Raw genomic sequence first — 21,608 nt, forward strand, 5'->3', positions numbered from 1 at the left:
TAATGTAGTGAGAGATTGAAAAAAAATCTTTGCATAATTTTTTCCTCTACATCTTCCCAGCAAGTGAGACTCTAATTTGAAAGTGATTTGAGTCATCCTTAGCCTTTCATGCCAATGAAAAACGAAACAAACGCATATAAACAATTTCAATATCAGCTAATTAAAAACCCATTGTTCCCACTAATTCATAAAATGTGTCCAAATGTGAATATGGATCATCATGTTCCATTACTATAAATTGATAAACACTGATGAGAGTGAGAAAATCAGGATCTATTTCCTAGGCCTTGGCAATAGCAAGTATTGCAATACTAGAAAAATGTCTTGTCCCTTGGTACATGACATAATCTCCAAGTATCCTTTTAAGAGGCGGTTCTTGTTCTTTTGTCATGTTGCTTTCTTCCTGAAAGATATTAATGGGAAAAAAATAGAGTATTTTTTTAAAATTAAAAAAAATAAAAGAAGATAAATTCAAAATAAATTTGAAGATAAAATAAAAATAAATTAAAACATATATGCAAAATAAAATAAACAAAAATAAAACAATAAACAAAATAAAAAAAAAGTAAACAATATAAACATACTAAAGAAATATAAACAAGAATTAAGAACTACTAACAAAAAAATAAAAATAGTTAGAATATTCACAATATTTAGGAATTCATACTCAAAAATCAAGTTGTTCCCCGACAACAACGCAAAAAACTTGATGACTTTCTACGGCAAGTGCATCACGTTGTCAAAAGTAATAATTTGTCCCCAAGGACGGATATCATCCAACAAGGAACGGTGAATTATCAAGTATAATAATCGTTAAATATAAAATAGAACAATAAAAAGTGTGTTGAAAGTGATTGTGTTGGCGATGATCATTAAGAAAACAATCAAAGAATTGATTGCTTCAAGTTGGAAAAATAGGGATTATGTTTCATTTGTCTCACTCTTATATATTTTGCTTAACATGTTAACATTATGTTCTTTGATTGAAATTGATGCCCATATAAAAGTCATTTATATCGATTCCTCACATATAAAGTTCTTAAGAATGTTCCTTAAATATCGATCCATCGCATAATTACAAGAACAACTTAGAATCAAGCTCAGACGTTAATAGCAATTAACATTTAATTTAAGTCTATTCTTAGCACTCAAATATGTTAAGTATTGTTGTTTAGGTCATAAGTCTAAAAATATTTTCTAGACAAATTTAAGATTCTCAAACATGTCGCAAATATTTAGAAGCAAAACAACAATACCAATAATCAATCAAGAACAAAATATTATATCATAATTAAATATCACCTCAATACCTAAGAATTTGAACAAATTACTCCCAATACCAGAGGATAGACTTAGTCACGCATATTTCTAGCACCTTCCATTCTCCCAATTGGTTACAATTCACTCAATGGTGTTTTCCTCTCAATCCGGCACACTAGAGTTGTGCCTCTAGCCCCCTATTTAACCTAATTTTGCTAGGGTTAGGTGACTTCCTGCGTCGCGCTCATGGGCTTAATGATAAAAACATAAAAATAACCCAACGAATCTGACGCATTCTCGCTGCTGAGTTTGACTCTTTTTTTTCTCTTTTGTGCGTTCTAGGCCTTCCAGCTTTCTCTTTTTAGCATATATCATTTTTCTTTAGTCCAAATCTCCATTCTTCTCTAAAAATCTGCAATTAACACCAAATTTGATAATAAAATATTTTTATTCAATTAAAGATCATAAAAAATGTAAAAAGATATAAATTAATAAATTAGGGATTATTTTATATGTAAATACTCATAAGTGTCTATATTTTAATATGAAATATTATGGAAATTAGGCACTTATCATGGCACCGAACATAAGTTATCTTTTAGAAATATCATATTTGACCTTCCTTAAATACTTTCATGGATTTTCTTATTGCTTGGTTTACCTAAGTGCTTCGTGTTCAATTGTTGGACAAAAATTAAAAGATATTAGTGGTATAATTAGATGGGAGTAACAAATATCCAATTACTTATAAAAAAAAAAGATTAGAAAGGGAACTAGGAAAGTTAAAAGATAAATAAAAGTTTATTTTGTTATACTATTGACTAATAAAAATGGTGAAAACATTATCATTTACTACTATCAAATGATAGTTTGGACGAACTTTGTGTCAGAAGTCAACAAAATATTTGTAAACATTTGATTATTTTGTGAAATCCTTTACATTTTTGTATTTGATGTAGTTGAGGTTAAGGATGAACTATTATTAAACCTAAAAGTCTCCAATCTCTGTTTTTATGACTCACACAATGCTTCTCTTTGTCTGTAAAAATGTTTTAAAAAAGATTTTTGTGAACAATTTTATAAAAGCTTTAGACAAGCCGGTTCAATTAGTTATCCCTAATATTTGTGTATTATATGTTTTGTTTGGACATATAGTTACCGAAAAGAAGTGTTTGTCGAAGTTTTTCCCACCATATTCTTTATATAAGGATAACTCATAAAAATGTGTAAGTTCTTATCTGGAGTGAATATATCAACTTAGGGTGCTATTTGTATATATGAACAATCAATAACTACTTATTTTCGGTCAAGGGCAAAGATTAAATGGATAGAAATTTATTACAAAGTGTTTGAACCAAACAAACATCACATTATTTATTTCGAAAATCATATCTGGAAAATTTTAGCAATTTTTTTGTTGAATAAGACAAAATTACCACCCACGTACCCGAAACTGCATAGAAAAATATGTTAATTTTTACGGCTTTACATACGAGAATAGTTATTACATTATGATAGAAAAACGTACAAATGGCCACATAATGTTTGGTCCAACAACTAAAACATCGTTTTGTAACGAACAAAGCAAGAAAACTTGAAAGGCAAACTAGTACGAGGAACGAGGGGAAGAGGAAGAGAACGAGGAAAGAGAGAGAGAGAGAAGGGTACGTTGATCTACGTTGTTTGAAACCATGGCGAGAGAGCTTCTCGCACGCAATCTGGGTCTATGGATCTCTGTGTGTTTGCTGCTACTTGTTCGTGTCCATTTCGGAACTTGTTTTTACCTTCCTGGTGTTGCACCCGAGGATTTCCATAAGGTCATTTACCTTTTTCATTCAAAAACTGCTTGTGTCGTCGTTGAATTTTCAGTTTCGTTCTTTCTTTTGAATTTGTGGTCAAACCACCATTGTATGATTTTTATTTTCTGGCTTTGTTAATTAAGATCCTTATTCAGTTCTAAAAGTTGGCCAATGATGATGTTTTTTTTTGCTTGTTGGAACATTCAACGTTGGTTTGAGAGATCCGAGCATTATGGTATCTGGGTATAAAATTCTTTATAACCAGAAGTGAACGTGTTCCTGTGGCAGTCCTTTTTACTTGATATCGTTTACACTTTCTTTTTTATAATTTTCGTTATCCAAAATACTGAAGAATCTAAATTTTGCAGTTCACGTGATTGTATTATTGATTAGTTGCAACGGTGATGAGATTGCTTGTGCATGAATATTTTCCTTTCCATGACTGTTTTACACATTTTATTTTCCAAAGTAATGTTGACGTAAATGACACTTCACAGATTATTCACATGATGCAATTAATGTTCATTGATCAGAATAGTTTTTTCTAATCATACTTTTGCGTAAAACATCCTATGTTGTTCATTGGTGACAGGGGGATCTGTTGAGGGTGAAAGTGAACAAACTATCTTCCACAAAAACACAGCTTCCTTACTCCTACTATTCACTGCCTTATTGTCATCCAGATCACATTGTTGACAGTGCAGAGAATCTTGGGGAAGTCCTTAGGGGTGACCGAATAGAAAACTCTCCTTACGTGGTTGGTTTAATTTTTGCATCATTCTTCCATGTACCATTTAGTATGTACAATTACGAAATACTGAAACAGTTTTATTCTTCAAGTTCAAAATGAGAGAACCCCAGATGTGCAATGTTGTTTGTCGGCTAACTCTCGATGAAAAATCAGCCAAAGAGTTCAAGGAAAAGATAGATGATGAATATCGAGTTAACATGTGAGTCACTGATGACGTTGTATTTTGCTTAGCCATTTTACCTGACAAAAAAATGTCTTCTATTGTATACTTTCAATGTTGCAGGATTTTAGACAATCTTCCTTTGGTTGTCCCACTAAGACGACCTGACCATGAGTCTTCGTTGGTGTATCTGCATGGCTTCCTCGTTGGCCTTAAAGGACAGTATGCTGGTGTAAGTGTGCTAGCTTAATGACCTTTGTTTTTGTCATTGGTTTGTATTTTATTTTGACATTTCAAACAAAAATGTTGACAGAACAAGGATGAAAAGCATTTTGTCCACAACCACTTAACATTTATAGTTAAGTATCACAGAGATCCAGTGACAGAGACTTCGAGGATTGTAGGCTTTGAGGTTAAGCCTTTCAGGTTGTATTATGTCTCTTTCCTTATTGGTTTCATCCATCGTTTGATTTGAGAAAACAATTGTTCTTTTCTTTATTTCCTATTTTCTGAATTTTATACACTGGACAAATTGAAAACGAAAGACGATAAAAAGTTACTTCTATTATTTCTTACCCAACCCTTTGAAACAAGAAACAAAATATGTTTTTTTCAAACCAAAAGTCTAGTTAATAATAGTTGTAAGTTGAAATTACTCCTATGAATACAGCGTAAAGCATGGATATGAAGGTGAATGGGATAATGGCACGCGCTTAACTACATGTGATCCTCATGCAAAAAAGTTAGTCTCAGGCTCTGAGCTTCCTCAAGAGGTTGAAGACAAAAAGGAGATTATTTTTACCTATGATGTTGAGTTCCAGGTTAGTTGCGCTGTTCATGGCAATGAAATAAGGGTGCATGGGAGAATTGAGTTTTGATGTTCATTTCTTCTTTAAATCTGTATATTTTGTAGGAGAGTAATTTGAAGTGGGCATCTCGCTGGGATTCCTATCTACTGATGGCTGATGATCAAATTCATTGGTTTTCGATTGTTAATTCTTTAATGATTGTACTTTTCCTATCGGGCATGGTGGCTATGATAATGTTGAGGACACTTTACCGAGATATCTCTAAGTACAATCAATTAGAGACTCAGGAAGAAGCTCAGGAAGAGTCAGGGTGGAAGCTTGTTCATGGGGATGTTTTCAGGTCTCCTTCCAACTCAGATCTACTATGTGTATATGTTGGAACTGGTGTTCAATTTTTTGGAATGATTCTTGTCACCATGATCTTTGCCGCACTTGGATTCTTGTCTCCCTCAAACAGAGGGGGGTTAATGACTGCCATGCTCTTGCTCTGGGTCCTTATGGGACTGGGTGGTGGCTATTCTTCAGGGCGTCTTTACAAAATGTTCAAGGGACCAGAATGGAAAAAAATTGCTCTCAAGACAGCCTTTATGTTTCCTGCCATTGCTTTTTCAATTTTCTTTGTGCTAAATGCTCTAATCTGGGGCCAGAGGTCTTCTGGGGCTGTCCCATTTGGTACAATGTTTGCTCTTGTATTCTTATGGTTTGGCATCTCAGTCCCACTTGTGTTTCTTGGTGGTCACTTTGGTTATAAAACGCCATTGGCTGAGGATCCTGTAAAGACAAACAAGATTGCTAGGCAGATCCCAGACCAGCCTTGGTACATGAACTCAGTCTTTTCTGTTCTAATAGGAGGCATACTCCCATTTGGTGCTGTCTTCATTGAGCTTTTCTTCATTCTCACGTCAATCTGGTTACATCAATTTTATTATATATTTGGTTTCCTGTTCATTGTGTTCATCATCCTCATTGTTACTTGTGCTGAGATCACAATAGTTCTCTGCTACTTCCAGCTGTGTAGTGAGGACTACCATTGGTGGTGGAGGTCATATCTGACTTCTGGTTCCTCTGCCCTCTACCTTTTCCTGTATGCTGCATTTTACTTTTTCACAAAGCTTGAGATCACAAAACCAGTATCTGGAGTCTTGTATTTTGGATACATGCTGCTTCTTTCATATGGATTCTTCGTGGTGACTGGCACAATTGGTTTCTATTCATGCTTCTGGTTCATAAAACTAATCTACTCATCAGTGAAAATTGACTGATCCATGGCTTGTGAAGGAGAAATGTCTGGATTGTTAAACCATTTCAGTAAAGCTTTGGTTGGAATGGGGAATTGTGGGGATTCTTCTCCTAGATCTTTAGTTCCAGCATTGAAGTCAAACATTCAGAAGTTTTTAATCTCTTGGGTATATAGGTTGTTTTACAGTTATGATTTTATTTGAATATATTATGCAGGGATCATTTTGTATACTAGTACTTTTCCCTCACAGTTCTCTCTTTCTAATTCAATATCTCTAATTGTTTTGTCTAACACACCCATTAGGACCATTATCTTGATGTCCTCAATGTCGGATATCACAGTGGTAAATATATACTAATATAGAACATGAAATACAGTTAGAGTTTTAGAATATTTATTATGTGTGATATATGATGAAGCTACCATTTAATGATTTTTTTTTCTTTATCATTTATTGCTAATTTAATGAAAATAAGTGACATATAAGGACATATAGTTTACTTTTTATTTTATCAATACACTAATAATGAGAAGGATAACTTTATATGCTTACAGAAGAAACTCTTGGGGTTAATATTTTGTAATTGTAAAATTTATCTTCTAAAAACATTTTCTTCTCCCTTTTTTCTTGTCTATATTTTATTAAAATTTATTCCACATTTATTCAGATATTCTCCATCATTGTTAACACTTTAACACGATGGTATCAAGTGCTTAAGTATTCTCGAGGGATTTTGAGATAAAAATAAGAGAAGCTGAAAAGTTAGAGGAAAAAACTCCAAACAAAACTAAACACACGCACACAAAAAAGTGTACTTAAAAAAATAACAATTCATAAAATTTTAGTCAATTTGTTGATAGTGTAATAGTTAATGTGCAAGATCTTATAGTGTTTAAATCTAACTAAATTTTAAAAAATAGACTTGTAAACTGGTTTGTGAAATGAAGATTATTACACTTACATGCTGCATTTTATAACTATTTCTAGTCGGTCTGACACTTGGGGTTTCCTCATCCAAGAAACATTCATGCTAATAATATATATAGACTACACACAACTTATCAAAATCTGTATTTATTTTCCCGGTGCAACATATTCTCACGTACATATCAAAGAAAATTGATCGCTTTTCTAGCTCAGGTTTATTTACTGCATCATAATAAATAAAGGAGGAACTCGAAATGTCAATTTTACACAAATCAGATAGCTGCAGATTAAGTTTGAAGTGTCTAAGAACTCTTGTCAGCAGCTTTTCCTAAGGAAGTGAAGTTCAACCTGAAAATAACGAGTCAACCAGAACAAAATAAAGACTCAACCAAAATAAGTCTCAAGTACAAGTAGGAGTTTGGAAACCAGGACAAGTAGAATATTAATAGCGGATATTATATACCTGATAAGAGGCTTCTTCAGTGCAGGAGCAGGAGGCACGGTTAACAATGGTGCTGTTAGCTCAGCGGGCTTTTGCCAAAAGGAAGAGAGACAAGTGAAGAGAGAAAAAAGAATGGTCAGAACCGCATGCTACTGCATGGTAAAATAACTTTGCTATTTTCATACATTCAATGCTGCTGTACTGAACAGAATTCATCAAGAAATAAAATAAGTATCAAATGCATATTTTAGAATATGTGGAAGAAAATGACAAATTGACACTCTCATCTAAATTCAGAAATGAACCTATCAGATTCATGCAATTTAACACCCAGAAAACAACTGTGACGTGGCATCCTTTAAGAACATGATAGAGGACAATATAAAGTCTTTACATTTCCCATGTATTTAACTCCTGCAGTATTGCAGATGTGGTTTGGTCATTTAAGTTTTTTATTTTGCACAATACTAATTTCTACTGCTAGTCACTAGCTGGTTTCATCTTATCATCATGGTTATCTAGTTTGGGTGACCACAACACAACTACCAACAAACAGCCCAAAACCGACCACCACAGCAGCAACATGAACAAACACCAACCACGCACCAAGCAATACACCAGACCACACCAAACTAGAACTCCGCAATGAACCCACCACCTTCAATGCTGCTGGAACGAAATCAGAGAAGAGGATGGACAATCCCTAGACATGAAACCAAGAAACAACCCAAATAGACCAAACTCAATTTCAAATTGTCCTATGCCAATACCTCCAATTTTTTGAAACCATTCAGGCCCCACAACTCATTAAAAACAAATCCCAAATTGGCAATTGTCAAGAGGGAGTTTGCCACATGGGAGTGTGTCAAGATATCCGGACACTATCTATTATCTATATGGACCCAGATAACCTCATCAAACATTTGTATACTAACATATATCATGCTGTTGTTACTCGTACTACATAACATTGGAAAAATTGCAAGCAGATTCTCTCTAGAATATAGTAATACAAAAGTACAACCAACAGAAGGAACCAGACATTGTGCATGCATATGTACTACATAAGGCAGATTATGAAAACAAGTCCAACAAATCCGTTCCTATGCAGATTGGACTGACTTTTGAGCAACTTCGGTACATAAAATAGCAAGCTAGGGAAATGATATCTACAATTTAAAATTGCTGCATATTTTATTGAAGAATCTAACCAATTTTTCTGAAATTTGAAGCATAAAAGGAAGCTAACCTCAAGCTCCTCCAATCCCTCAGAGGAGCATAAACGAGTTGAACTAGTTTCCATATAAACAATTGGCTCTTCTGCCACTCCAGGCTTTGGGACTAAAGATTCAGTTACGTTATTTTTTATGTTCCCACCAGTATCTTTGACTTGATTTCTATACCGAGTGTCATCTTCAAGCTCTTCAGGTTCTTCTGGAAAGGATTTATGTGCATCATAAGGACCGGACATAATCTTTTCAATGGCTAGGTTTTCTTCTTCTTTAGAACTAGATGTATCAGTAGCAGCAATAATAGGGTTCACTAGTTGGTTGGTTGTTACAAATCCATTGGTTTCACTATCCCCAGAAGGAATCTCCCCTGGAGATCTCAGACAAAGTTTCTTGCTCTTTTGTCCGTCAATACCATTGACTTCTGATTCATCCAATTTAATAGGAGTCGTATCTTCATAAACTTCCCTGCTGGGGAGAGGTGAAGATACAGGGGACTTGGAATTCTTTGAATTATTATCCACGTCATCCTCTGATTTCCTTCTCTTCTTCATATCATCTGCTCCAACTGCAGCTCCTTTACCTCCTTGAGACTCCAACTTGCAGCTCCTTGCTGGGCAGGAAGGTCGGACACCACCAGGGAATATGTATGTAGGTATGTTGCGGCGTTTCACATGAGACACATGGATATCCATTCCAGTTTTCCATAGTGTGTAAGCATTAACAGAATGCTTGAATTCTTCAACAGTTAGCCTTATATCAAACTGTTCACCTTCATTCACTGGAACTCCTTGCTTACGCTGCAGACCCATGAAGTAACTGTGATGAAAAGGTCTAGATTTGTCTGAGAATTCACCAGGATGTGGATGGCATTGAAGCATACCATAAGTGTGCCTCTCAATCTAGAAGTTTTAAGAACAGCCAAATTAGTTATATATAAATTGGAAACAGACAATACACAGTTTTATGCAACCCCTTGAGTAGAAGAAAATGTGACTTAACAAAAAATAAATAAATTATACAGTGTCTTACCTTCAATGTTAATTGGCGGAGACGAGATTCAACCCAGCCTTTCCATTGTCGGAGGTCATCTGAATTCTCTGCTGTTATGTCTATCTGTAGATAATTCTTGTAAGATTCAAAAAAGGGACAAGGCTCAAAAAGAGTATCCCAATCGGCCTTGCTAGCCTCCATAGCCTACAAATACCAGAAACATAAAACTGATGTGATCCAATCATCATCACAAAAAAACTATACGATATACCAAAAATTTATATTTAACAAAATCAAAGCCATAACATATCAATTTCCACAGGGTACTGTTGCTTCCACAATATCGACATTCATTCCATTTATGAAAACTTCAAGCAACCAACCAACTTCCAAGACTTATCTCATCTAACATGGATCAACAACCACTCCTTTTACTAAAACTTTAATACTGGAAAAAGTATTTTATTTTGATAAAAATATAAACTTATCTATTGCCTATAATTCAAAAGTATATGCAAACTTATCAAATAAGTTAATTTCACCCTAGATATCTAGCATAGCTTCAATATAATAACTGTCCCACTGCCGAATCATCTGATCATGGGAAATCTAACTTGAAGACAGTATAACTGCCCCATATAACCATCTTGGGACAATGGTGAAGCCCCCATACAGTTAACAGGAAAAAACAAGAGAAACAATTTTGAACTAAATTTGTTTCGATTTCTAAACATTATATTTGTAGACAATGAACTAGATTGATCGATTGAGTTTTTTCCAGAATTTTTTAAGAAACATTCTTAAAATCATGAAACCATACCTCACACATTTCACTTCCCCTCCCAAACTCATCTGACATAACACGCAATGTACTTGATGTCACATTGTATGTAGAATTCATGCAAGGATAAGCAGGGGTAATTATAGGCATTAGATGATATCTATCCTTGGGATTTCTTCTAGGATCCCAAACTGGTAGTCCAAGAGATCCTTCTTCAATAGCACAAAGCATGACTGGATTTGGCCATCGCCATTGAGTATATACCCTAAAGAATCGAGACACTAACATATTAGGTAGTGCATTAGGATATAACTGGCATATTCGAGCAACAAGCAATGCCAGATTTATACCACCAAGAAAACCAGCAACCTGCGCCAGAAATAGTCAGAGAATGAATTAGGAAAATCAGAAGAGCATGTCAAGAAATAGTGAACAAATTCAGAATAGCAAACAAGCCATCCTGTGCGGTAATGTCATACATTTGAATAAACACCACGACGTTTTGCCCAAAACCTCATGCACCTCAATGTTGTGCGAAAAGTCTGCATTTCACAATCAATATGATAATAATGCCACAGAAAAGCCGACCAAACACAAATGTATGCAAGTATAAATATTATATCCACCACCTGAATATTTGGAACCAATCGCAGGACCAGATCAGTTACTCTACAACCATTAAGACTACGAACAGTTTGTTCGTCAACATTTTGTAATATTGATTCCTGTGATATATCTAAGTCCTGCACAAAAAATCCATCAGTATTAAATGGTAAACTAAAGGTAAGATACAATTTACACAAGATTCATAAAGCCTGAAGAAATCACATATGGGGGAAAGGAGATGTATTCACATCTGTAGAAGTTTAATTCTCAAAGGAACTAAAGGGCCATTTGAGGAAAAAAAATTATTTTCATTTTTTATTTCCTGTATTTAAAAGTTTGCATAGGAAATGGTGAAAATAGAAAACCACAGAAAATTATTTACATTATTCCCAGTGCATACTTTTAGAAACAGGAAACAAAGTGAAAACAGGGTAACTTTTTTTAAATTAAAAGTAAAAGGTGAAAAGAGGAAATGTTTTCTCCAAGTAAACAGCCCTTAAGGGTCTATTTCTTTCCTGATTTTGAAATCTGTTTAATTTTAAAAAATAGAAGCAAACAAAAAACAACAATAAGAGTCATTTCTTAAAACTATCTCTTTTTCTTCAGTTCTTAAATAAAAAACTATAAAGTCTATAAGTTGTTTCGGATTTTTACTGTCAGTTTTCTATGACTCGTGTTCCTTGCATCCTCACATCTTCTTTCCCTACTTCTACTTTCTAAAAATTAGATTCTAAAAGTTGTTTTATAAAATAGTATTTAAAAACTAAAGAATAAATCAAGATACAACCTAAATGTTCTATCATCAAAAAAATAATAGTTGCTTCCCTAATAGTAAGCACTGATGAAAAATCTATTAATCTTTAATCCTGTAACATTTCAGGGAGAAAAATACGATACTATCAAAAGCATCTATCGTATATCATGTAATCTTCTTCAATTCAGAATGCTTTCAAATTGTCTAAAATTCTGCGAATGAGATGTGGAGATAAAACAGACAGGAACAACAACTGTGCCTAAAACAATTTTAGTTGTTTTTGCATAAAATATAAATCACTTACTTCAGGAATAACCCACAAAGCTAATCTAGCATACAGGAGATCGACAGAAATTCCATTAAACTTGAATTTCATTACAGGGACATGAGCATCGGGCACAGGGTGCAACTCTGTTACTTCTTGCATCTCAGATAGCATCTTCCATAGCTCCCCAAAGAAATCTTCCTGAGGCCCATTTAGTAACAACTTTAGCTGATACAAGATATGACCTAGAAAAACTATATGTACACAATAAAATTGAAAGAATTAGCATACATCTCTGGTTGCATGTCTAGGTCCCACACAAAGAGTATCTATATCAGCTCCAGGGCCATGCACCTACAGGTTTTGGAGTGAAGAATTCAGTAAAATAATAAACATAATGAAAAAAATATTGCAATATATTGGATTGCATAGCCTTTGATCTCAGTTTTGGTCCTAATTTCATATTTTGTGTGTTTTTCTATATTTGCCCCACAATCTCAGAAAATTTTGTCTGTACAACCCAGTATCCATTATCAAGGTTTCAGGAAACATGGAAAAAAAAAACTCAATGGATGTGCAGAAGTGTCTGTTTACTGCTACTGTGGGTCGGCAGGCTCATAATGCTGGAGATTTAGAACGAGGTTTCAACAACTATATCTTGTGTGTGACAGATTCTTGTCTTCACCTCATCATAGGTCAAAGCTAGTGGTTTGTCTCAATAGTTTCTATGCAACATATAAAATAATCATTGTGAAATATATAAAGGGTTAATGATTGTATCATGTTTCTTCAACTCAGTCCCAGATCATTTCTCTATACATGCTTTCTCAGCAGGCACTATATGCTCGGATACAATAAAAATGCAAGGCAAAAAGATTAAATCGCGTAGCACTGATGAAAAAGACAGGAAGATAAGAATAGCTCCATACCCCCAATCGATAAGAGCCAAAGGTGAAAATCTTGGCATTTGCTTCTTGCACCAGTTGTTCATTGAACCCCTTTCCTCGGCTGATGTTCTTAACCCAAATCTTCACAATCTAATACACACCACAACAGCAGAATAAAAAAGAATATTCATAATGATGTCCACTACAGTTCCAAGTACTTCTTTTGGGTGGACAAAACTTTATGAAATAAATTTGCATTAATCACAAACAAATTCCACCTGGTCCAGCCTGCCAAGAATTTCCTCCCTACCCACAGCCTCCTCCTGACTCTCGTACAATCCAACACCTTGCAAGTACTGAACACCCAGAATCCATATTCAGCATAAAGTAACACTCGAAAACCTAGTAAATACATACATGAATTCAAAATAAGTGCAAACAACACCTTCTCAAGTTCTCGCGTCTTGATCACATCATCCTCAGTTGGTCCAGCCAATGAAATAGGCTCAGTTATGCCTAATCTTTGCTGCCCATTATTCTGATTGCTCAATCCAGGGATTCCCATGAACAAACAGTACACAATTTTTTTTCCTTTTTTTATTGTATAACAATATATTTTGTTTCAACGATAGGGAGAGCGAGCAGCTGTGAGAGTTATCAATTATCGATGATATTTTTCAATTCTTTTCCAAACATAATCAAATAGAAAGAAGATGATAGAACTGGAAGAGGAAAAAATCTTAAAAAAGAAAAAAGAACACTGTAGCAACGCTGTGATAATTGTTGATTGTACACTATTTGGGTGAAACGTTCAAAGCTATGAACTTTGATCACAAAAACACGAAACAATAAAAGGGTAATAAGAAATTACAAAGCTGCCCAGAAGCATTTCATTGCAAACGAGAACCTAGACATAGTACAAAGCTTCTATATTGAAACCCTAAAGTACTAAATCAGCACCTAGCAATCAAGAGACCCAGATGAATCAGAACTGAAAAGGCTTCAACTTGATGAATTCTTGAAACTGCACCACTTCCACCATAGACGAATTGCACCTCAAAAGCTTCAATTCAAGAACATATATTCAATTAATACATATATAATCATATAAATTTAAAAAAAAAAAAAACATTTTAGAAAGATAGAACATCAGAATTGCAGAGAGACAGAAAGACGAGTGCTTACGGAAGGAAAGAGTGGATGTGATTTCGGTAACTACAGTTTTGTGTTGATGAACAATGACGAAGATACAGAGAAAATAACAAACCCATTTACTACAGCGTGGATTACTTATTAGTAATAATGTTATATAATATTATTTGGGAAAAAATTTATCACGAAAATAAATATTTACTAAACTATTTAAAGCTTAGTTTTTTATTTTAAAAATTTCGTATGTCCCGTATAAGAAATAGTATTTTTTCTATTTTTCTAATCTTGTTGACAGCTCGTTTTTCAAATTTAGAAATACAGCGTTTTTAATTTTTCAAACACCATTTAGATCAGTTTTTTTTTTTATAAAATGTTATTTAAACCATTTAAAAACAAAAAATATACATCTCAAAATTAAGGAAATCATAAACGGAAAAAAAATTAAAATGACTACAATTAAATTTTACAAAATTTATATTTTATAAATACCAAATATATATTTAACTTATATTTTTTTGGAAAGTGAAAATGTCTTTATATTAGATGTTGGAAGGTGAGCTTTAGAAGAGACAATTAGAGCATCATATTAAAATATGGAGTCATCTCAAATTTATTTTGTATGAATTTTGATGATTTTTAGTTTTTTTAACTAAAATTTCAGCCAAACATCATTTTCATCAAATTTGAAAATAGAATAATGATCTTCACCTAAATTAAAATAAAAATAAAAATAATTTCCAATCATATTGATCTTTCGTTCCATTTCCTCTTCAACTCAACAAGGATATATTGCACCTCCTCACTCGTCTTTCCTCGCCTCTACGTCCGTGCAAATGACTGGATACAAATAGGGGATATTTGTCTTTGTCCATTCACATGCATAGTACATTCGTGGATACAAACAAAGCATTAGGAATTGGATGGCAAAGATTGATATATGATGTTTAAAGATAGAAGGAATTAAATTAAATAATTATGATTTTAATTCTTTAAATTAAGAAATTCATAAGAAAAATTTTGTACGAGTCTTGTTTCGGAACGTAGTCACTCGTGGCTAACCCGTCAAGTATTCTTCAAACACTTAGCTACTTCTGGCTAAAAATCATAAGTACTATTTTAGCTTGTAGTCACACCTGACTAACCTAACGAGTATTACTTAACAAATAATCACTCTTGACTAAGATAAAGATTGTCTAAGGTGTGATCAAAAGATCACACGTTTGCTCACTAGAAAATGGTAGCACCTTTTGACGTTTACAAGTTTTAAACTCACTATACTAGTTTGCCAAACATACAACAATGTTCTTATAGAGCTTTTAGGGTACAAAAAATATTTTTACAATATTTTAGCACTTTGAAAACCAAACTTGTTCTTGTTCTTTTCTTCAAAGGATGTCTTTATAGATGTTGAAGAAAAGAGTCATTGAAAATTCTTTTTTGGACATGGTGTTTCTTCATTAAGAAACATCCCAATGTACTTATCTCTCCTTGGACATGGTGTCTTTATTTGAAAGTGTGTAAATTAGGGAGCAGTACGAAGCAAATGGACTTTTCTAGGATTGCCAAAGCATACACTAGATACATTAGGGAGTTATTGAACCAAAAACAACTTTTGTTCAATTTCCAAGAGATCATTGATGTGACATAAACTTTTCCATATCCTCTTGGAAGACAAATGAAATTGACCTTCTTTGCTACATAGAATAAGCATAAAGATATTCTTGAAGTACTATGTTAGTTTAAGAGTGGATGCACAGAGACTATACAATGTTGCATTGTTTGACAGATGAAACATTTGCGTCTTACATGATTTATTGTTGAATAAATATTTCGTCTTATAGATAAAACATAACCATGTTTTATACTTTGTTGTTATTAACACTTACCAAAATCATGGGATGTTGGGCTTTTCTCTAACACTTAAGTAGTCTTAAGCTTACATTTGGGTTTTCTAATTTTTCTAAATACTTGTTGAGTTTCTTGAGCTTATGAGGTCACCCGTTATCGAACCATCCAAATATATAGTCTCACGCATGAGTTGAGGTATTTCGACCAATTTGGCTTACTACATGTTAAAATATACATATGTTCACAAAGTATGAATAACTTTTGTGTATAATACAAAGGGGTAGAGGGAACAAGAACAAGCTGTAAACATGTTTTGTATAAAAAAAAATAGAAGAAATGGAAATATATGAAATTTTAAGCTTGGATGTACGGTACAAGTTGACCTCATTGGTTAACAAGGCAAAAAAGGTTCCTTGCTTTCAAAGCATTAGACTAGATATTCACCAAAGATAAGGGCATTAGTATATCAGGGAAGATTCCCATGGAAGGAAAGCCATGGTAGAACATCACGAGGACAAGAAGCCAAATCTTTCTCATGGTTTGTTGTCATATACTGTGATGAGTGTCATATTTCATATTAGAAAACAAACACTTATGGATATTTATTGATAAACTAGCTATAATTTAACCCCTAATTTATGAATTTAAACTTTTTTACATATTTTGTGATTATAATATGAATGAACACGATTTATTTCCAAATTTGTGTTAATTTCAGGATTATAGGGGAAAATGGAGATGAAAAGGCTAAAGGAGAATAAACAAGATGAAAAGGGAAAGTTGAAACATTGAAAACTCGCTTCAAACTCGCTCAGGCTCACCTATGCGAGTTCACTGCAGTGTAATTGGGTTTTTTCTTGTCAAACTCGCCCAAGCGAGCCCAGACTTGCCCAAACGAGAAGTCACTTAGGCAAAGCCCAACTAAGTTAAATATGAGGCGTGATAGATAACTCCATAAATCACTGGGAGAATAGAAAGAGATAGAAAATCCTAAAGGAGATAGTCGTAAAGGAGATAGTCGTAAAGGAGAAATGTCTTAGGTCTTCTTTTTTTGCTTTTCATGCTTGTAATGACCAACATGAATAGCTAAGAGTAATCTGTTCAAACTCTTATGTATTGAGTTGATATTTAAACATAATATTTTGTTCTTGATTGATGATTAATATTTTCATTTTATTCTTAACACTTGAATTGGAAAGTACTTATAAGCATCTGACCTAAATGATAATTGAAAAACTTAACATATTTGAATGTTAGGAATATATTTAAAATATTAATTGCTATTAACATTTGTTCTTAATGATAATGAGTTTTTATAAATATGTGAGAAATCGATATTTAGAATATTATTTTAATAATTTTATATGCGAGGAATCAATATAAATAAATTTTATATAAACATCAATATCAATCAAAGATATAATATTATATATTTTTTAAAATAAAAAAAATAAAGAAAATGATGAACACTAATCTCAATTTTTTCAATTAAATCACACAAATTTTTATTTTACTTTATTTTACATATCTCATTCACCAACTTCCAACAAACGATATAATAGATAACAAAGGCATGTTGATTAATCAAATAACGAAGTTAAGAAAATGATTGCTAAGTGTGTATACCAGATGATTCTCTAGGCTTGGAGTGAAATAGAATAACACAAAAAGTGTCTCCACAAACTTACAAAGCTTCTTTTGATGTGTACGGCATGCGAGTTACATCATCTTCAACAGATGTAAGCACTTGAATTAAGTGGCCACTTTCACCACAAAGACAGATGCTAGTCATAATATTGACGTTGACAAAGGAATAGTAACTTAAATTACACTCTGATAATGCTATAATGAAAAAGGGAATATTTTTTTATATTCTTTATTTAGCTATCTAAGACTAATTTCTATTATTTTAATGTTTTTAATTTTTCATATGACACAGTAATAAAAATTCATATAAAACAAACGTGACAAGAACCCCAACAATTAATCGAATCCTTTGCAAACCATGCAACAAAGAAGATTGGAAGGTCTCATCATGAACCAGTGGCACTGGTCTGTCAGGTAATTGGGGTATGTCAACGTCACCCTCTAACATCTTAAAGCCACCATTGCATGAACACAAAGTATTCCAATAACAACATACCTTTCCATGATCTTCTCTGGCCCCTCTTCTCTTATTGACTGGTAAAAAATGTCCTCAATGTTCCCTGATTTTGCGAGTGTCCATGCCCAATCCGTGATTAAAACAACTGATGAATTCATGGTATCAAGCACTTTTCTTCCACTCATCATCTCAAGAATCACAATGCCAAAACTGTACACATCACTCTTTTCTGTTAGTTGCCCATAAAGAGCACACTCTATGTCCCAGCAACCCTTGTGGTCAGATGAGACTGGCCATCATTCCCTTGCTTGGCCAACCCAAAATATGACACTTTGGCTTTCATTTTGGAATCCAAAAGTATGTTGGTACTAGCAGAGAAAGAAAATAATTTATACACAGATTTTGAGTTGACTTTTAAAAGGTAACAGTTTATTACTTTTCAATTATTGGTTTATTATTGTCAACTGTTATATATTATAAAATTGTAAGCAGTTTGATGGAATGAAATGTTGGTTGTGATGACATAATCTTATAAAAAGCTGAAGAGTGTTCTGTAGTATGTTCAAGTCTTTGGATCTAAATATGAATCATCAATAAGTTATTTACTTCACTGGCACGAACAAATGAACAAACTAGAAGCCAGAACACCCTTTTCTTCAACTTTTTCATCATAAAGGTGTCACCTCACCATACTCCTTATAATGAAGTTCCAACCTCCCATACTTACCATACCCGATAGTTTGGCGAAATGCATGAAGTTTCCTTTCCAGCTATACAGTCAACGAGAAATGAATATAATCCTCAAAAGTTCATTGCCAACAGAGATATTGATTTTCTGATCAAATGATAGTCGTCACTGTGATTTTTATCCAAGTTATCTTCATCCCCATCCTCTACATCGTGTCATTCTTACCATTGTCACTCACTCCAACTCCGAGGGCATATCCATGTGTGTCATCCAAACTAACGATGCAGTGTTACATGGTACAAATCTGACTACTCTAATGATTCAAGCCAGCTTATTCTTTTCAAGACAAAGTCTGGTACGTTTTCAACAATGGAGTGAGTGAACCACCCTATAAGAAATATTGATGTTAGCCTCCCAAAAAACTCACACAAAGATTAAAAGGACACTAAACTCACTCTAACTATCATTTAGTCTCTCTTTTAGTTTTTGTGTGAGTTTTTTTGAGAGGTTAATATCAAAATTTCTTGTAGTGCAAGTAGGCGGTGGGACATGATTTCATTGGTGGATCCAATTAGCTTCCCCCCTATGAACACAGCTGGGACTGGAGCATTGCAGCCTAGCCTCAATAGAGCTTTCTCCATTTCTCTACCTTCAGGGTCATGATCAATCCCATGAACCAGAGGTTTCACCCCAAGTTCTTGAAAGAGAATGTTGACTGCATAGCAGAGGCAACAAGAGCTCTTTGTGAAAATCACCACACCGTTTTCATTGGCCAACCTCATCATTACTATATGTGAAATTAATTAAGTTTTCTTATACTTCTTCTCTTGGTTGGATGAGAGATTTTGACTAGTTTTTTCTTGAAACAATATAAATTTGGTACTTATTAATTAGTAGTTGTGGTGAAGTAAGCAAGCCAACATAAGCACTCTATATTCTTGTCATCCCCTAGAATCCTAAGCACTTTAGTTACATCTTTAGCAATTAAATCTCTTGCTTGCAGCAACTTCAATAGTACTACAATCTAAGTGATTGTTACTTGAATTCACAATGCTACAGGGACAATAAATTTTCTCATTTACGAAGGAGGTACTGGTGGGAAGCTATTGTTGAGTGAGTGAAGTTATACATGTTGATCTTTCTCTGTCACGCATATTATACAGAGAAAACAGAGTCTGAGGAACATGAACAAAATAGAAATGAAAGTAGCCCATATTAATATCTGTCCCCTCATATGATGTTGAAAAAAAGGAAATGCGTGACAAACACAATTGCCCAAATATCAACTTACATTACAAGCATGTCAGGCACTATAAATCTTCCTCCAAATGTCACAATCAGGTAACCTTCTAAACTGATTTTCAGACGTTGTAATGTAAGGAGAGAATCGAGAGAAACATGAAAGAAATGACGAAACCTAAGATTTTTCAGCGCATCAAAGAACAATACCTCGTATAGGACTATCTTCAAGCGTTTTTGGCCGAGAAGATGCAGAGATCCTTCACTTTCAGGAGAATCTTTTACTGAATCTTTCACTGAATCTTTCAACAGTGGAAGAGATGTAGAGGCTTACACTAGATTTGGATATATAAATTAAATTAATTTGTAGAACTTTTAATTTAAATAATATTTTTAATTTACTATTATTAATTTATGTTTAAATAAAGTTAAAAAATAAAAAATTAGTTTGATTTTTTTAAATTGATATTAACTATTTCAATATTATACTAAAATTAACAAATTAGAAATTTTTTTGATATTAGTTCAAGGGATTTATAAATTAACAATTAATTTTATAAAGTTTAGTTACTCCAAACCAGTATCTAAATCCAAACAAGAATGACTAAAAATTAAGTATTCAGTAATATGATAGTTAGAAATCAAAAAATTAGTTTTTAATTTTATTCTTTTTATTGACCAAAATTAGTTCTAAAATAGATTAAATATAACTTAAAAAATGGTTTCTAAGTAAATCTTAATAAGAGACTAAAATAATTTTCAATATTTTTTATGATCATCGCTACTAAAAATATAGAATTTAACTATATTATAAATTTTTATTCGGAATAAAAATTAATTTAAATATTAATAATTTTTTAATTTATAAAATAATATTTAAATTAATTAATATAATGATAAATTGTTTTTTATCTTTAAATTATTGTTATTTAATAAGTTTTTATAATAATAATAGTTAATATAATTAAAAACAGTTTTCGTCAACATCAATCCGAAAAAAGGTTTCTAGTTAGAAAAATCTTGACAATTTTTGACTAAAAAATAAAATCAACACAATCCATTAAAGAAAATCATCAATAATATTTTTAATTATTAACAATTATTTAATATTTAAACAACTTTTTTACATTTGGTGGTAAGTGAAATATTTCATTCAAATAAAAGAGTTAAAAAAAATAATTTAAAATAAAATTAGTTCAAGTTTAAAGTATTCAAATGTAAGATCAATTGTGAAATTGTCGGTGGGAAAAAAGATAAAATTTTGTTTTATTTGTTTTCCTTTATATTAGATTTGATCTAGTTTTTGATGTTTTTATAATTTTAATTTTATATTATTTGTCATATAATAACACATACCACCTAACATGAGTTTTATTAAAAAAAAATATCCAATGTCCTATCGTAACTGAAAACTTTGTGTGAAGTTAAATAGGCTCTTTCACATTCGTTTGATTAAGGTTGGTTTAATCAATCATCTATGAAAGTTATTCATGTTCATCATTATTATCATTGAATGGTTGAAATTAGTGTAATATTGATAGTTTTCAATGGTTCATGTCAAAACTGGTGACTAGTATTAGTCTTAAATCACAAGAAGTGTACGTATTTGCTGGGAAAACATCATTTTCTGATCAATAAAACTTCTTCATATGCCTTTTTTTTTATTATATATA

General features: G+C 32.8%; 2 protein-coding genes across 2 annotated transcripts; one reads left to right on the forward strand and one right to left on the reverse strand.

Moving 5' to 3' along the window:
- Nucleotides 1-2,823: 2,823 nt before the first annotated feature.
- LOC137820575 (transmembrane 9 superfamily member 10-like) lies at nucleotides 2,824-6,311 on the forward strand. The gene is made up of 7 exons (XM_068624720.1): nucleotides 2,824-3,077; nucleotides 3,652-3,816; nucleotides 3,900-4,009; nucleotides 4,094-4,202; nucleotides 4,284-4,396; nucleotides 4,641-4,791; nucleotides 4,884-6,311. The coding sequence occupies exons 1-7, from the start codon at nucleotides 2,952-2,954 to the stop codon at nucleotides 6,039-6,041; spliced, it is 1,932 nt and encodes a 643-aa protein (XP_068480821.1). The 5' UTR covers nucleotides 2,824-2,951; the 3' UTR covers nucleotides 6,042-6,311.
- A 767-nt stretch (nucleotides 6,312-7,078) lies between these two features.
- Nucleotides 7,079-14,228, reverse strand: LOC137820577 (nuclear poly(A) polymerase 1-like). Its single transcript, XM_068624723.1, has 13 exons — nucleotides 14,090-14,228; nucleotides 13,350-13,967; nucleotides 13,183-13,260; nucleotides 12,947-13,054; nucleotides 12,309-12,371; nucleotides 12,057-12,218; nucleotides 11,022-11,135; nucleotides 10,872-10,934; nucleotides 10,432-10,761; nucleotides 9,651-9,815; nucleotides 8,639-9,520; nucleotides 7,411-7,478; nucleotides 7,079-7,295 (listed from the first exon to the last, which is right to left on the reverse strand). Exons 2-13 carry the CDS (start codon nucleotides 13,467-13,469, stop codon nucleotides 7,250-7,252), a joined length of 2,199 nt encoding a protein of 732 aa, XP_068480824.1. The 5' UTR covers nucleotides 13,470-13,967; nucleotides 14,090-14,228; the 3' UTR covers nucleotides 7,079-7,249.
- Nucleotides 14,229-21,608: the final 7,380 nt, after the last annotated feature.

The sequence above is a fragment of the Phaseolus vulgaris genome, chromosome 9, assembly GCF_000499845.2.
Source record: "Phaseolus vulgaris cultivar G19833 chromosome 9, P. vulgaris v2.0, whole genome shotgun sequence".
In the NCBI taxonomy this organism is placed as follows: Eukaryota; Viridiplantae; Streptophyta; class Magnoliopsida; order Fabales; family Fabaceae; genus Phaseolus; species Phaseolus vulgaris.

What these genes read in the sequence shown, in the direction of transcription:
- LOC137820575 (XM_068624720.1), top strand. Translation starts at nt 2,952, where the DNA reads ATGGCGAGAGAGCTTCTCGCACGCAATCTGGGTCTATGGATCTCTGTG. An exon ending in CACCCGAGGATTTCCATAAG is followed by an intron (nt 3,078 to 3,651) that starts GTCATTTACCTT and finishes CATTGGTGACAG; the next exon opens with GGGGATCTGTTGAGGGTGAA. An exon ending in TTAAAGGACAGTATGCTGGT is followed by an intron (nt 4,203 to 4,283) that starts GTAAGTGTGCTA and finishes AAATGTTGACAG; the next exon opens with AACAAGGATGAAAAGCATTT.
- LOC137820577 (XM_068624723.1), bottom strand. Translation starts at nt 13,469, where the DNA reads ATGGGAATCCCTGGATTGAGCAATCAGAATAATGGGCAGCAAAGATTA. An exon ending in GATTGGTTCCAAATATTCAG is followed by an intron (nt 10,935 to 11,021) that starts GTGGTGGATATA and finishes TGTGAAATGCAG; the next exon opens with ACTTTTCGCACAACATTGAG. An exon ending in GGGGAAGTGAAATGTGTGAG is followed by an intron (nt 9,816 to 10,431) that starts GTATGGTTTCAT and finishes TGGTATTTGTAG; the next exon opens with GCTATGGAGGCTAGCAAGGC.